Source organism: Myxine glutinosa, chromosome 4 (assembly GCF_964187855.1).
Source record: "Myxine glutinosa chromosome 4, kmMyxGlut1.1, whole genome shotgun sequence".
NCBI lineage: Eukaryota > Metazoa > Chordata > Myxini > Myxiniformes > Myxinidae > Myxine > Myxine glutinosa.
Genome location: NC_136264.1, coordinates 142,796,207 through 142,810,833, shown reverse-complemented (window position 1 = coordinate 142,810,833; position 14,627 = coordinate 142,796,207). Strand labels below are relative to the sequence as shown.

General features: G+C 40.2%; 1 protein-coding gene across 2 annotated transcripts in view; it reads left to right on the top strand.

The window, feature by feature from the left end:
* LOC137425321 (homer protein homolog 3) overlaps window positions 1–14,627 on the top strand; it is an 89,544-nt gene that overhangs the window by 26,030 nt on the left and 48,887 nt on the right. For both annotated transcript variants that reach the window (XM_068113624.2, XM_068113623.2), the window contains exon 2: window positions 10,196–10,352. In XM_068113624.2, coding sequence (XP_067969725.1) covers window positions 10,196–10,352 — 157 coding nt within the window. The remainder of the gene's footprint in view (window positions 1–10,195; window positions 10,353–14,627) is intronic.

Sequence of the window (14,627 nt, the reverse complement as noted above, 5' to 3'; positions counted from 1 at the left end):
TTCTCCCAAGGCTTCTCGACCTCTCCAGCCCACCATCCGCGACCCCCTGGGGGGTCGCGACCCACAGGTTGGGAACCCCTGCTCTAATCTCAATGTCGTGAATGCAAAGTTGGTGGATTGAAGTGGTGTTTGGTTCATGAATCAATGATGAGCGGTGTGCGCTACTGATAACCACGGAAGTAAGGAATTAGCCCAAGTTTCTTATTACAGCAATATCATTTTCGTAATAATAATAATAACGTAACGTTAATTTTATAGTAAATCTAATCGTAACGCTCATCCCTTCGTAGTGACTGCAAAGGTACTGGAGGTTAAAATATATCATATATCACAATCGCCATGCTCTACCCTTGCGTTTTTATTTCAGTGTGAAACACAAACAAACCAATTCTTAAAATCATATCGAAAGCATACATGTCATGGGTCTTCCAATGACACATTACATATAGGCCAATAATACTGTACTAACTTATGTTCATTATTAAAGCGGTGTATTATTTCAGAACCCACAATGTTATCTCCCATGGCCAAGAAGGACTTTTATCGTTGAAGATAATGAATCGTACCGCAATGACATATTCATACTATATTAATTGCCTATACACTGCCCAAACGAAGGGAAGGTTTTCCATGGAACTCTGTTTTTTTGTATACATAATCGAGGCTCGTATAAGAGCTAACACATTAACCATGAAACCATGCACAGACACATACAACATACAATAAAGGGAGCGGGAGACAAGAGTGGGAGAGAGAGGGAAGCATACAATCACAACAACAGTAGAGAACAGGGACGTCTGTAGATCTGTGGAAATAGAGGGGGGGGATATAATTTTAGATATAGATATAGTACGGGCATGCCCTAGTAAAGCAAATGAACACTACTGCCCAGGGGGCCAAGCCAGTTTTTGTTTTTTTTGAAAAAAAACAGACATGGCATGCTGTAAAAGGTTGGCTGCCAAAAATCATATCTATATATATCTAGGAACAAAATGTATATGGACAACCTTGCCAACAAGCTCCTGGAAATCTGTAGGAAGCCTCTAAACAACATGACCCTATAAGCGAATACGGCGCCTTTCGCGGCGATCAGCCATTATGGTTTGTCCATGTTCCTTGAGCAATGATGAAGGAAAAACTTAATTCTAACAAACCAAATATATCATAAATAAATTGTTATTACTCCCTGGACCATTTACATCTCAATATCAAGGCATATTTTGGGGCAAAACTTTAAAGAATTGTTCAAAATGCGCGCTCAATCCTGAATTTAATCGTTTTGTTTGTGAACGTAACGTTAGAAAACGCATTTCTGTGGTGCTGTTAGTTATCACTTTCTGATTCACTGCTGCTGTCTGTCAAAGGTGACAGTGTAGTGGGCACGGCTGCACTTACTTTTCGATCCTTGACAGCGGCAGCCTATATAACAGGCAATGTTCTTCTTCCCACATGAGCAGTTTGTGTTGCAGCCCTTGGTGCAACCACAGGAGATCGTCTGCATCATCTGCTGTGGCCAGGTCGGGTGTGTGGATTGCACTGGTACCAGCTTTCCATCATCCATGGCCCACCCATAGTCCTCAAATGGTCCAACACTCTGCTTGCAAATGTTAGCACTCTTGTCGATTGCAGTCGCCAACGCCGTACGTTTGAGATGTTGTTGGAGTGCATTCTCTGTGGGTGATAGCAGCTTCAGCTGTTGACTTGTTGTTTAGGAACTTGTGAACTCAGAGCTTTCCAAGGTCTGAGCCCTTGAAGTTATCACCCTTGTTGGTATATACAGTGACCACAAGCTCCTTTGCCTGGTTGATTACGTCTGCTGAGATCCAAGCGGGATCTTCATCTTCGTCTGCAAAGTCTTACAATGCCGAGATGTCGGTTGTCTTGTTTCTGTTTAGCCACACCTTCTTCCCAGTAAAGTAGGGGTAGCTGGTGATGTCTCATCCTTTCAGACTGTGAATGAAGGGCAGTCCTCAGAGCTGCTTGCAGGTCCCAGTGCAGCAGCAATCTCATGGATTGGTAGTTAGCTCTATCGTGCAGTTCAAACCCACAGTTCAGGCAAATCTTTCAGCAGCATTGCAGTCTCGCACGCATATAACAATTGTACACGCATACGTGCAATTGTACATGCAATTATACACGCATATAACAATGATATCTCTGGCTCTACATATTGCTACCCCACCGACATAACAATATTCTCGTTGATTCAAGGGCAATAACTCTGGATCGATTAAACGCAAATTTTTGGTCTGTCCGAAGAATTTTTTTCTTACCCTCTTCGCATTACCTCGGTTCACATTTTCTGAAAAATTCATCTGATTACCTTCATTTTTAAAGAAACCATGATCATTTAGTCATAAAATTTGCAATCATTGATCACAGCTTTTGTTTTAGTCTAATAGCTAATCAATACAGGTAGTGTCAAATTTCCGAATATGAAAATGATCATAGTTTCCTTAATTTTAAAGATATGGATGTGGTTTTGGTACCATATTAAAGGTATTTCCATTCTTTATCTGGATTTAACATTTCCAAGTTTGTTTTTTAATTTCTAAAAAATTTGTAACATCCTTACATCATCTTCTCATCCCGGTGTGTACCCCGGCTTAGAATAGGTACACCGTATCCCTGCGCATCGTAAGAGGCGACCAAGGGTTGGCGTCGGGAAGGGCATCCGGCCGTAAAAACATTGCCTCAAAAAGGGAACCATGATTGTCATGGGGCCCGCAAGGCTAACCCCTGCTCTAGCGGGGAAAATGGCCTTTAAACGATCATTCATTCATTCATTCATATAACAATGATATCTGTCATTTGCGTGGATGATCCTTCGGTCCACCTCCTCGTTCTGGACACTGTACACAGAGTGCAGTATGACTCTGGTATCGGCCTCTTGTTGAGTGGACTCAAAATCAGCGACGTTTGTGACTGTACCCTCTGTAATCAGCACACTCTTCGTTTCTTTGTTGAAGCCACCACCCAGGTACAATCGGGTCAAACGTATGGTTGGAGCAAGCTGCTGCTCCTGGCACCATGTCTCACACAGGAAGCTCAGAAGTCCCGCTTTGTTGGCAGACACGGAGAAGAATTCCTGCGGGTCGGGGTCTCTGTGCTGCTCACTGATTTCAACCTGCCTTGGTGGTCATGACCGGGTGTACCTATGCTGCTGCTCTGAAGACTTCAGGCAACACAAATTGACATAACTAGGGCATGCCCGTACTATATCTATATCTAAAATTATATCCCCCCCCCCTCTATTTACATGAAATGGTTTGGTCCAAAGCGAACGGCTTGCGAGTACGGTGACAATCCCCCCCCCTCTATTTACATGAAATGGTTTGGTCCAAAGCGAACGGCTTGCGGAGTTTGGTAAAGAAATCGCCATAGCGTGCACAAACGCGCAGGAAAGCGAAAGAATCGCAAATTAGTTTTAATTAGTTTTAAAACATAGTTTAACGCCAACATAGCGGCAACATAGTTTGCCAACGTGAAATAAATGAATACGCTCTCAAATGTGCCGTCCGAGGCAGAGTCTGTTCGCCACGTTCGGCACACGTGATAACTCGCTGCTCTCTGATTGGTTGAATCGTTTTTTGGACATAGCTCGGTAACTACTTGTCCGATTAATATGAAACCTTGAAAAGGCACATCCTCGGGTCCCCAGCAATATACCTGGCAAGTTTCAAGTATATCGGACCCGTGGTTGTCGAGAAACAGCGGTCACAGACAAACACACAGACATACACACATACACACACACACACACACACACACACACACACACACACACACAGAGATTACTGGAATTATAGATAGATAGATGTTAGCTTTCACAATAAACATATACAAATTATATATAAAAAAATCCATATAACCAGGGGGCCAAATGTGTTTAACAGACACGGTGTGCTGTAAAAGGTTAAAAAAAATTAACATAAATATATGGCTTTCCGAACACTATTTAATGACTGGCCCAATATTATGGCTTGCAAGGGAACTGCAGTTGGTACAGGCTGTCATAATTAGTTATGATCTATTTAGGTTGCTAGAACTAACTTTTCCATTCGTGGGACATAGATAAACCATAATGGCTGATCGTCGCTAAAGGCGCCGTATTCGCGTATAGGGTCATGTTGTTTAGATGCTTCCTACAGATTTCCAGTTGCTTGTTGGCAAGGTTGTCCATATACATTTTGTTCCTAGATATATATAGATATGATTTTTGGCAGCCAACCTTTTTCCGGCATACCATGTCTGTTAAACCCACTTGGCCCCCTGGGTATACAAGAAATTTCAGGAAATAAGTTGTGGATTGAAAGAGGTGCATTTGGGGTGTTTTAACAGGGGTAGAAAAGATCAAGGTTTTGGATGGGGGAAGATAAGAGATGGTGGTGAACAGCTGTTTTAAAGACCTGGAGGGAGGAGTGGGATTGAAGAGAGTGTGGGTGTTTGTTGCAGAGGTGGAAGTAAAGAGGAATGAAAGGGTGAAGGTGAGCAGAGTCTTGATTTTGGCAGTTTCACCAGTAGAGGGTTGCTGGCAGATCTTGTGTGTCCAGCAATATTTGGGGGACAGCGCACAGACAGAGCAGGGGGAGCTCGGCCGGAGAGAAGTCGGTAGAAGACAGAAAAACCACCAACCTGCCTGCGGTGAGAGAGTGAAAGGCCCTTAGAATCGGCTTCATCCTGGGAGATTCCAATGATTCTGAAAGCTTTGGTTTCAAACGCGTGAAGCCGAGCTATGTGTGAGGCAGGAGCGCCAGCCCAGTGGGGAGAGCAGTACTCCATCAAGCTGTGGATGAAAGCTTTGTATGTGGTGAGGAGTCAGGTGTGCCAAGGAAGGACTTTACACGATGGAGGATGCCCGGTCGACGACTGGCTTTGGAGGCCAGCTTTTAAATGTGGTTTTCCCAGGAAAGATCATGGCAGATTGTTAGACCCAAGAGCTTGAGTGACAGAACTTCTTCAAGATGATTGTTGAGAAAGTAGATGGGAGGGTTGTCCAGACGGTCTTTTCGGAGAGACAAAGTGAGAGCGTGAGATTTGTCAGGATTGAAAGACATGTTCTTAATTTGTATCATACCGCACCGGTTTAAAGCTTAATTTGCAAGCTTAATTTGCATCATACCGCACTGGGTTAATGGACATGGTCAAATGGTGATCTGAAAAAACAAAACCCTGTTTTTTGTCATTACTCAATTTTTACAATGTGAGATTTCAAAGACCGTTTGGCCTTCCAAAACTCTCTTGCATCATAATAGTGGACCTGCACTGAAGTTTTATACCTGATATTTGCTTTGCGTCTTTGACCTACCTTTTTTCAAATTGTGACCTGATTAATAAAATGCACCTTTTTAGCCGCGCCGCAAGACGCTGGTCATAGAGTGCCCTCTGCTGTTGTTGTTGTTGTTGTTGTTGTTCTTGTTCTTGCAGAGAAGACAAAACCTCAAAGCTCCACCCATTCTGGGAACCATAGCTCCACCCATTGTGGGAGAGGCTTCATATAAACAAATATCCACCATTTTATTAACTCGCATAGCTTTGAGGCCTGTTTTGTAGGCCCGTGGTGTCTTCCTCTCTCACACAGTTTTATTTCAAATCAAAGTCGATATATCATTTCATTTTTCACAGTCGCTAACATAGTTTTAGACTCGGTTGAAAAAAAACGGGAAGAAAATCCGAATGAAAGTTGCCCTTTATAGACTGAAATGAATTCTCAAAGGCCTGTAACTTCAAGTCCATTGAGATATATTTTTTTTAAATCGCGGCATGGTCAGTCATACACCGCCCGAAATAACAGACGGGAAAATGCCGAGATATATATATTTTGTTTAAATCACGGCATGGTCAGTCATACACCGCCCGAAATAACAGACGGGAAAATGCCGAGATATATTAAAAATTCGTCCATTTGATGACAATCATCACGATGAAATATTTAATTTATACGTCGTCACAATAATGTGGAGAGAGGAGCATAGCTTCGTTCACGTGTCGCCACATACGGGAAATTGCCGAGATATATATATTTTTTTATCGCGGCATGGTCAGTCATACACCGTCTGAAATAACAGACGGGAAAATGCCGAGATATATTAAAAATTCGTCCATTTGATGACAATCGTCACGATGAAATATTTCATTTATACGTCGTCACAATAATGTGGAGAGAGGAGCATAGCTTCGTTCACGTGTCGCCACACACGGGAAATTGCCGAGATATATATTTTTTAAATCGCGGCATGGTCAGTCATACACCGCCTGAAATAACAGACGGGAAAATGCCGAGATATATTAAAAATTCGTCGCCACACACGGGAAATTGCCGAGATATATTTTCACTTTGCACAAAAATAACATCAAGTAATCTAATCAATAGGAATGTCCTGTGCCTATAACATCGACGTTATAGGCACAGCTGCATCTAGGCATTGTGTAACATCGACGCGGCTTTTGTTTTAATTAAAACTTTTTGTACTTGTTGATCATATAACTTGAATAATTTTCCTCCGATTTTCATGGTGTTGTTTTATGGATAGATTTTAGATGGGGGACACATACACATTTTCTTTATTTTTAGTCTATCCGTAAATGTTGAAGGTTAAGGTCATATGGCATCCAAAAAATCTATGGCTATGTTGGATCAAGTGCCAAGGGTAAGTCACGGGCGATTGCCTAGGGTACGCCTACCCCAGTCGGAGGAGGCTTTGCCTTGGTTATCGCTTTGCGATCACAGGTATCTGGTTCTTTGTGATCCTTCTGTGTCCATCATGCTATATTTCTATAAAGGGTTCCTGCTATCATACCGATCAAGTCTCAGGCATTGCATGTAGCAGCAGTGATTTGCGTAATAAGATACATTCATTATGCCGTCAAATTTGACTTCCAAGATGGTGGATGAACAAAGGCACGTGACCTTACGATGTCACGTGAAAAAAAGTCTGTACTTTCCCTGACTGATTTCCCTGCATCAATGGATGGTCTTTATGGTGGTGTACGACACTTCACCTTTAACAGCAAAGGCCATGAAAACATGAAAGGTATTCTGGGGAGGATATTGTATGCGGAGGATCTGGATGTTGTGGTGGAGAGTGGTCGGGTGATGTAGGAAGTACTGGGGGAGTGGAAGGAGGCATTTGAGAAACGTGGGCTGAAAATGAACATGGAGAAGATGGAGGTGATGTGGGAGTCATGGCAGACATAACATTTTCAAGGAGATTGAAAGGAAAGGTGATCTCTTGTGTAACCGGTCTACCTTTACAGTCTGGAGATGGTGATACTGACAGATAGTCAACAGAGGCTGCAGGTTTGCGAGAACAACCAGGTCAGCAAGATTGCGAGAGTGAAGAGGGTGGATAGAAGGATAATTGATGAACGGAGGGAGGAGATTGGTGAAATACCGGCTGAGATGGCCTGGACATTTCTTGCAGATGGGGGAAGAGAGAGTGGCAAACAGAGCAGATAGGTTGAGGGAACAAGGTAAGAGGAAAAGAGGTAGACCACGTTTGAGATGGGAGGATTGTGTGAAGAGGGATATCGGTGAGGTGGAGAGAGTTGGCTGAGGACAGAGGGGAGTGGAGGAGGATGGTGGTCAAGGCAGGGCAGGAGCTTGATGTCATCGGGCCTCACCCCTTACAAAGGGAAGAGTAGAAAATGCCAGTGATGTTATAAACTTAAACTGACTGTTAACTCCATCACAAAACCTGATGTTGCAACTTGGTTGGAATGGCAGTTTCTGAACGTGCCAGCTTTTCAATGTTCTACCATATGAGCAGCAATGGGTGGGTCTTCTGAAATTAACCAATTTGAACCTAATTTACTCGATGTGAATCGTTCAAGGTCGTGTTGAATGATGCTACCACAAAGGTCCTTGTGATAATTTCATGCATTGCCTGGATTTAATTTGCTAATGTCATGGTACAGTTCTCATCAATCCTTAATGGAAAAGTCCATGATCATCAATCCTTAATTTTTGGTAAGGACATGAACAATTAATTGATAATGTACATTTCTTGCCATCAAGCCTTGCAAGGCAAATTATTACTTCTGCCACCAAAGGTGGATGGAGGTTGTGTTTTCACCCCGTCTGTTTGTCTGTCTGTGAACAAGATATCTCAAGTTGTGGACGGATTCGGACGAAATTTGCAAGAGAGGTAGTGTATGTGACAAGGATGAAATGATTAGATTTTAGCGAAGATCCGGATCCGGCTGGTAGAAATTCTTCAGTGATTCTTCGTCGATGATAATAAATTTCTACGTCGATGAGTTGTCTCACACGGACACTCTGTCTTGTTGACAAGAACAAGTCAGTCAGATTTTGGTGATAACTTATTACAGTAGATCTAGGCTCGGGTACATTAGTCGATGGCAGACGTGATGAGTACATAATCATAATGCCTCAATAACTTTTTGTTTCCTCCCTTTTAATTTAGTGTTAAACATCAGTAGTAACTGTTTAAAAAGACCATCACTGATGGTGGACAGAGGTTATGTTTTCACCTGCCTATTTGTTTGTGAACAGGATATCTCAAAAAGTTGTGGACAGATTTCGCTGAAACTTGGTGGACAGTTTGGGTGTGTGACAAGACCGAAACAATTCGATTTTGGTGAAGATACGGATCCGGATCCGAGAATGTTTTTAAAATTTCAAAAGTGATTCTTCACCATTGAGTAATAGGGCTAAAACTGATTATATAGCACGATATCTCAAAAAGTTAATGACGGATTTGGACGAAACTTGGTGGACATGTTGTGTGTGTGATGAGGACAAATCGATTGCATTTTGGTGAAAATATAGATCTGGATCCGAGAATTGAATTTTTTTTTAAAAGTGATTCTTTACCATTGAGTGATAGGGACAAAAACGATATATAACATGATATTTCATAAAGTTCTGGACAACTTAAGACAAAACTAGGTGGATGAGTTGGTTTGGCGAAAAAGAACAAGCCGATTAGATTTTGGTTCAGGTCCGAATCCAGCTCCGGCCTATCATTGGGATACAAAACGTAAACTGTTCAGCCTGGCGGAGGTATGCGCTCTACTGAGTGCCGTTCTAGTTTTGAGCTGTTTTAAAAAGGGTTCTTCAAAACCGACGTCAGTGGTAACTGCTGCCTCCTACCGAAGCTCAGCTTACATCTGTACTCCCATTTTCTAATCGATTATATACACCAGCTACTTACGTTTATTAGCTTCGCCAACTCAGGAAGGGCCAAGAGAGGCTATTGTAATCAGTCTGCGTCAACGGGTGTGCATGCCTGCATGCAGATATACTTTAATATAGATTGTTCATTCTCAGAGCTACTGTAATTTATCTACCCTGGCGAGACTTTGCAGTCATGTTAAATTCTCTGTCTTGTTGAAAGATTAGATACTTGCTTATTTTGTGCATTCCAATCGCTTTATGACATTCCATCAAATACAACAATGAAGAAGTCCTTTTTGTGAATTGCTGCACCGAACATGGTGTCATACGTTGTCCTAGTGTTGTATACTCCATAAGCAAAACGTTGCTGGAAAGTGTCGTAACTTGTCTGGAGACGAGTATGGGATACTGGGTGCCGCACTCTACCAGCAGAGTAAGAGTAAATACGGAAAAGCAACATGTATTCATTACAAACCAAAGATTCTTCACCACCTTGCAATTACATTTAGTCTGTGTGATGTACTAACCCATTTGGATTTTCAAAAGTGAGATACTCCACTCAAATTGCCAAGTTACATCCTGCTGCTGATATGTAACCAAATATACTGAACCTATACATTTTATGATTCTTCATTTCTTATAGATTCAGAATATACCACCACCTAATTAATAAAGACAAACATCAAGTGACCGACAGACAAGCGAATTTGTACTGCGGAAAACCTGGCATGTCACTGCATGCATCTGAAAAGAAATGCAAAGCATTACTGCTTGGTTCAGCCCCGTATATAGAATGATGGGGAGCAAGTCAACTTGGCAGGTGTGACCTTGGCAGGAGATTTTCTGCAATAGTTAAATACTTTCATTGTGTAACTGAAGCTCACCTCATGGTCAATGCTTAAGCACAGGCCTGGTGTTCAACAACAAAGCATTATGTGCTACAGTAAACCTCAATTAGCAGTAATTGCAGGATTTGTCCTCGTGTTTATAATCTGATTGTAGTTTTCTTTTGTATTTCTCTTATAACCATCTTTTGCATTTTTATGTTTCCTGCAGGGAGCCCCCACTGTTCTCTGCCAAAGCCCATGTGTTTGAAATTGATCCTGGTACCAAAAGAGCATGGCTGCCAGCCTCTCGACATGCTGTCCCTGTCTCCTGCTACTTTGATCCAGCACGGGCTGCGTACAGACTCATCAGCAGTGATGGAGGCAAGGTAAATGGTCCAAAGTTGACTGCTTCAGTCACTTTTTGAGAAAAGGAAAGGTGGAGTGAGAGAGGACAGGAATGAAAGAGAATACAGCAAAATTGAAAAGCGACACTTGAGAAAATATTCAAGACATTTGGGGCTTTGTCATATGCATATATATTTTATACTTAATGTGTATATATATTGTATATTAATGTGTATATATATATATATATATATATATTGGTGGGGTCACCCGTGGGAATCCCAAGGGCATGGACGTGTGTGACATTTCGACATATTGGTTAGATGCTGCACCTGCACATTCAGTTTCACAATACACACACACACACACACACACACACACACACACACACACACACACACACACACACACACACACACACACACACACACACACACACACACACACACACACACACACACACACACACACACACACACACACACACATACACACATACACACATACACACATACACACATACACACACACACACACACTCACACACTTTTTCATTTCTGTTCCTCAAAATTCTATCTCTCTCTTTTATTCACACACACACACACACACTTAATTAATTGTACAGTATCGGTTGTTCCTAAACTTAAATATAAATAATTTAAAGGATTGTTGTAAATGATGTTAATTTTACAACATCCCATATTCAACTTTATTTAAATTGTAAACCTCAAACATAGTTTCTCCACCTAAAGCAAGAACCTTAACCTGTAAGCAATTGACTCGTTTCCCGACTGCATGGATCATCAGCTGGGTACCGTTCTTCCTCGAGGTTTCGATCCTTTCAGCCCAGGACCTCTCCAAACGGCGGATCCACAACCTCGATCATGAATTCACATCAATAGATGGTACATCAGTAGATCCACAACTTCAGTTGCGTCCAGGCAGTCAATCAACCCATCAATGCAACATCACTTATTCCAACTTTACTCGCAATAGGATTTAATGTGTTATCATATATTTATAACTTTCCTTACACACTCGATAATATGATAATATCATTAAATCATTCACATCTTACCCTTAAATACATCAATCTACCAACCAGCATGACCACACCACCTACCTTTCTATCAAACTGCACTTTGAATGCTCAAACTGTCATTTATAACGGTTTTTTGCATGCTGCCATATCCTAGCAACCACTGATTCCTAGCAACATTGATTTGTAGTATATTTAATTATCATATTGTACTGTATTTACATAAAGATCTCATGAATAATATTTTTAATATTCGTATTGTATTTTACTAATTCGATTTGGTGCCTTTTTGTGATTATTTAAGAAAACTTGTTTTAATCTACCAACTGCAGCCCCCCGTGCTAACATACGTCTGACTAGTTGTTGTAATTTATTGACCAGTTCAGAGCTGTGTGTGGTTGCTCTTACAGTCCTAATTATTTCACCTGCAACCGTACCATAAAATAGCTTTTTGGGAATGTTGCTGTCTAAGAAAGGCATTCGGACAATGTGGAATGGAAATGCATCTCGTTTATCAAATAATTTGGTGTGAAATTTATTATTATGGATGTCAATTTGTAATTCTGAAAAGGAAACTGAAGTGGAAGATTGGTTTTCCTTTTTTAATTCAAGTTATTTTGGATATATGTCATCATGAAGCTGCTCAAATATAAATCCATCATTAATTGCCAACAAATCATCAATGAACCTGAAGATGTTTCCGCATCTTCGTGCAGTTGTTAATTTATTCCTGCACATGTTCTGGACCCAATAAAACTCGTACATGTGCAGAAACAAATTTGCAAAGAAAGGGGCTGGATCTGAACCCATGGGTATGCCCACTGTCTGCTGGAGTATCTTGTTGCCAAATGTAAAGAAACTGTTGTTTAGCAGAAATCGAATACTTTCTTTGAGTTTACTTTTTGAAAAACTGCATGAATATTGATTATCCTTTACAGACCAGTGTGCTCTGTTTTGATATACATTAATGTATACGCTATTACCTCCTGCAAATGCTTTATCTATTGCTCTGTCCAATGCGGTTACCAGCTTGTCATGTGGAATGTTTGTGTACAATGTGGAAAAATCAAAAGTTGAGACATTTTGCCTTACCTTTGTTATTAATGTTGTGGACACTGTCGATTACCGGTTTGGAATTGTCAATGATCCAGAATTTCTTAATACCAGAATAAAACTTCACTTTTTCATGGTAGTTTTTTAAGCATTTATAGATTAGTTTCATTGCCGCTGTAATACTGCCCGACAAAGGTTTCAAACTACATTATCTACTTGCGATGATGAACCTCATCTTACAAGGGTGTTTGTGCATTTTTGGGATCCAGTAAATGAATGGTAATTTATGGTGTTTATCCGGAACTAACAGTCTTCTCACCGTTGAGTGATTTGTATGGTGTTGTATCATGTATCAAGTCTGTTTTGTTATCGTTACTTATTTTGTAGGTCTTTGAAATTCCCGTGTCTAAGCCCAATTCTTCCAAAAGTGTTTGAATGTAGAATGTTTTACATACAAATGCAATATTATTATTTGCTTTGTCAATTGGAACAATAACATATTGTGTTTGAAGCTGCCTTAAGCAATCACGTGTCTCTGGATTGTTTAAAATTGCCTTTGGATTATTGATTCGAACTTTTCTTTTCAAATCAACAACTCTCCTTTTCACATGCTTCTCTACCTCCTCCAACCATAAAGCCATTTGTGTGTTTGGTACTATATGTTTATCAATTTGTTCTTTCATCCATTCGCCCAGTCCCATCATTGTAAGTTCTATTGCTTTATTCTGGTTTATTCTTTTATTTTCTCTATAATTTGGTCCTTTTGTAAGTAATGCACGTAATCTTTTATCTTTCACTATTCTGAGATCACCTGTGATGACGTGTTTATGATGTGGATCTTTTAATGTGGAATGTTCACAATTACAATGATGTGTGGTATTTAACCATTCCTCTACATCTATAGATTGTACAGTGTCCTTGTAGTTGAAGATCTTTCCCCGAATTGAACTTCCCAAAGTGTACGGTACACAACTCTTGGTCGCTCTCTCTGTTGTATTGTTTCTGGAAGTTTACTCCACACTTCCTTATGTTTAAGTATTTTCTCGATATTTATCATTTCCACCCCTTTGTTATCAAACATAATTTTGATGATATCATTGTCTTTTCTACGATTCACTTTTTTAGGTTTCTCTGTACATTTTATGATCAATCATGTCCAGAATTGCTTCCATGTGTTGGATTGGGAGTTCCTCTTGATTGTCCTCTTCCATTAATCTGTTCACGATTTGCCAAACTTCTTTCAGTTGTTTTTTTTTTAAGGTATTGATCTTAATTCTGCTGCTGTTAAGTAATGTGCAGATATTTGGTTTGTTAAGATCTAACCATTCATTTACAATTTGTTGTGGTGTGTCTATAATTGGACATTTACGTCCATAGTTATGTACTCTGTGTCTCTGAGAGTCTCGTGGTAAGGTGTTAAAAACAGACGCGATGATGTTTTGTCCATTTTGCTGTGTATATGTGTCATTAATTCTTTCATTGAATCCATAAGGGTAAGCAGTTCTTAATTCTTTAATCCAGAAAAGTTATCTACGCTTACGTAATTGTGCGATTGTTTTATCTTCCATCCCATTCTTTTTTCGGCCATTTCCGCTTCTCTTTTCTACAACCTGAACACTGAAGCTCGCATTTTTACAAAATCCAGAAGTAAAATGATGGGTAAGTAGTGGACAACCAGTAGTTCTATCTGGGTTTTTCATGCCGCTCCTATGTGCATTCATTCTTACATTACATCTCTGCATTGTTTCACCAACATATTGCATCACACATTTACTACAGGTCAATAGGTAAACTATATTTGAGGTTTTACATGTAATTAATTCTTTTGTTTCTTTTAACTTGTAGGATCTAGCCGTTACTGTACATTTAATCATATTGTTTGTAAACCAAACTAAATGTCTGAGGTTTAAATAAGACAGGTTCCTCCAAGATCCTCTCTAACGATGTTCTAATCATTTGCACCTGAGCTGGTGCACCTGATTCTAATTTTAGGTATTTGAAGTCGTGATAAATGTAGGGGTGTACTTACTTTTTCCACGTGCGAAATTTGCATTAATCTTTATTTAAATTATACACTGGACTACAAAATGTAAATGTTTCATGATATTTGTTATATTATATCACCTTTATCTATCAATATTGTTGAAATGAAGATCAAATAGCTGTATGTTGAAATATGTTGAAAAAGTCAAAACTTTACATGGGGTGTACTTACTTTTTTCAT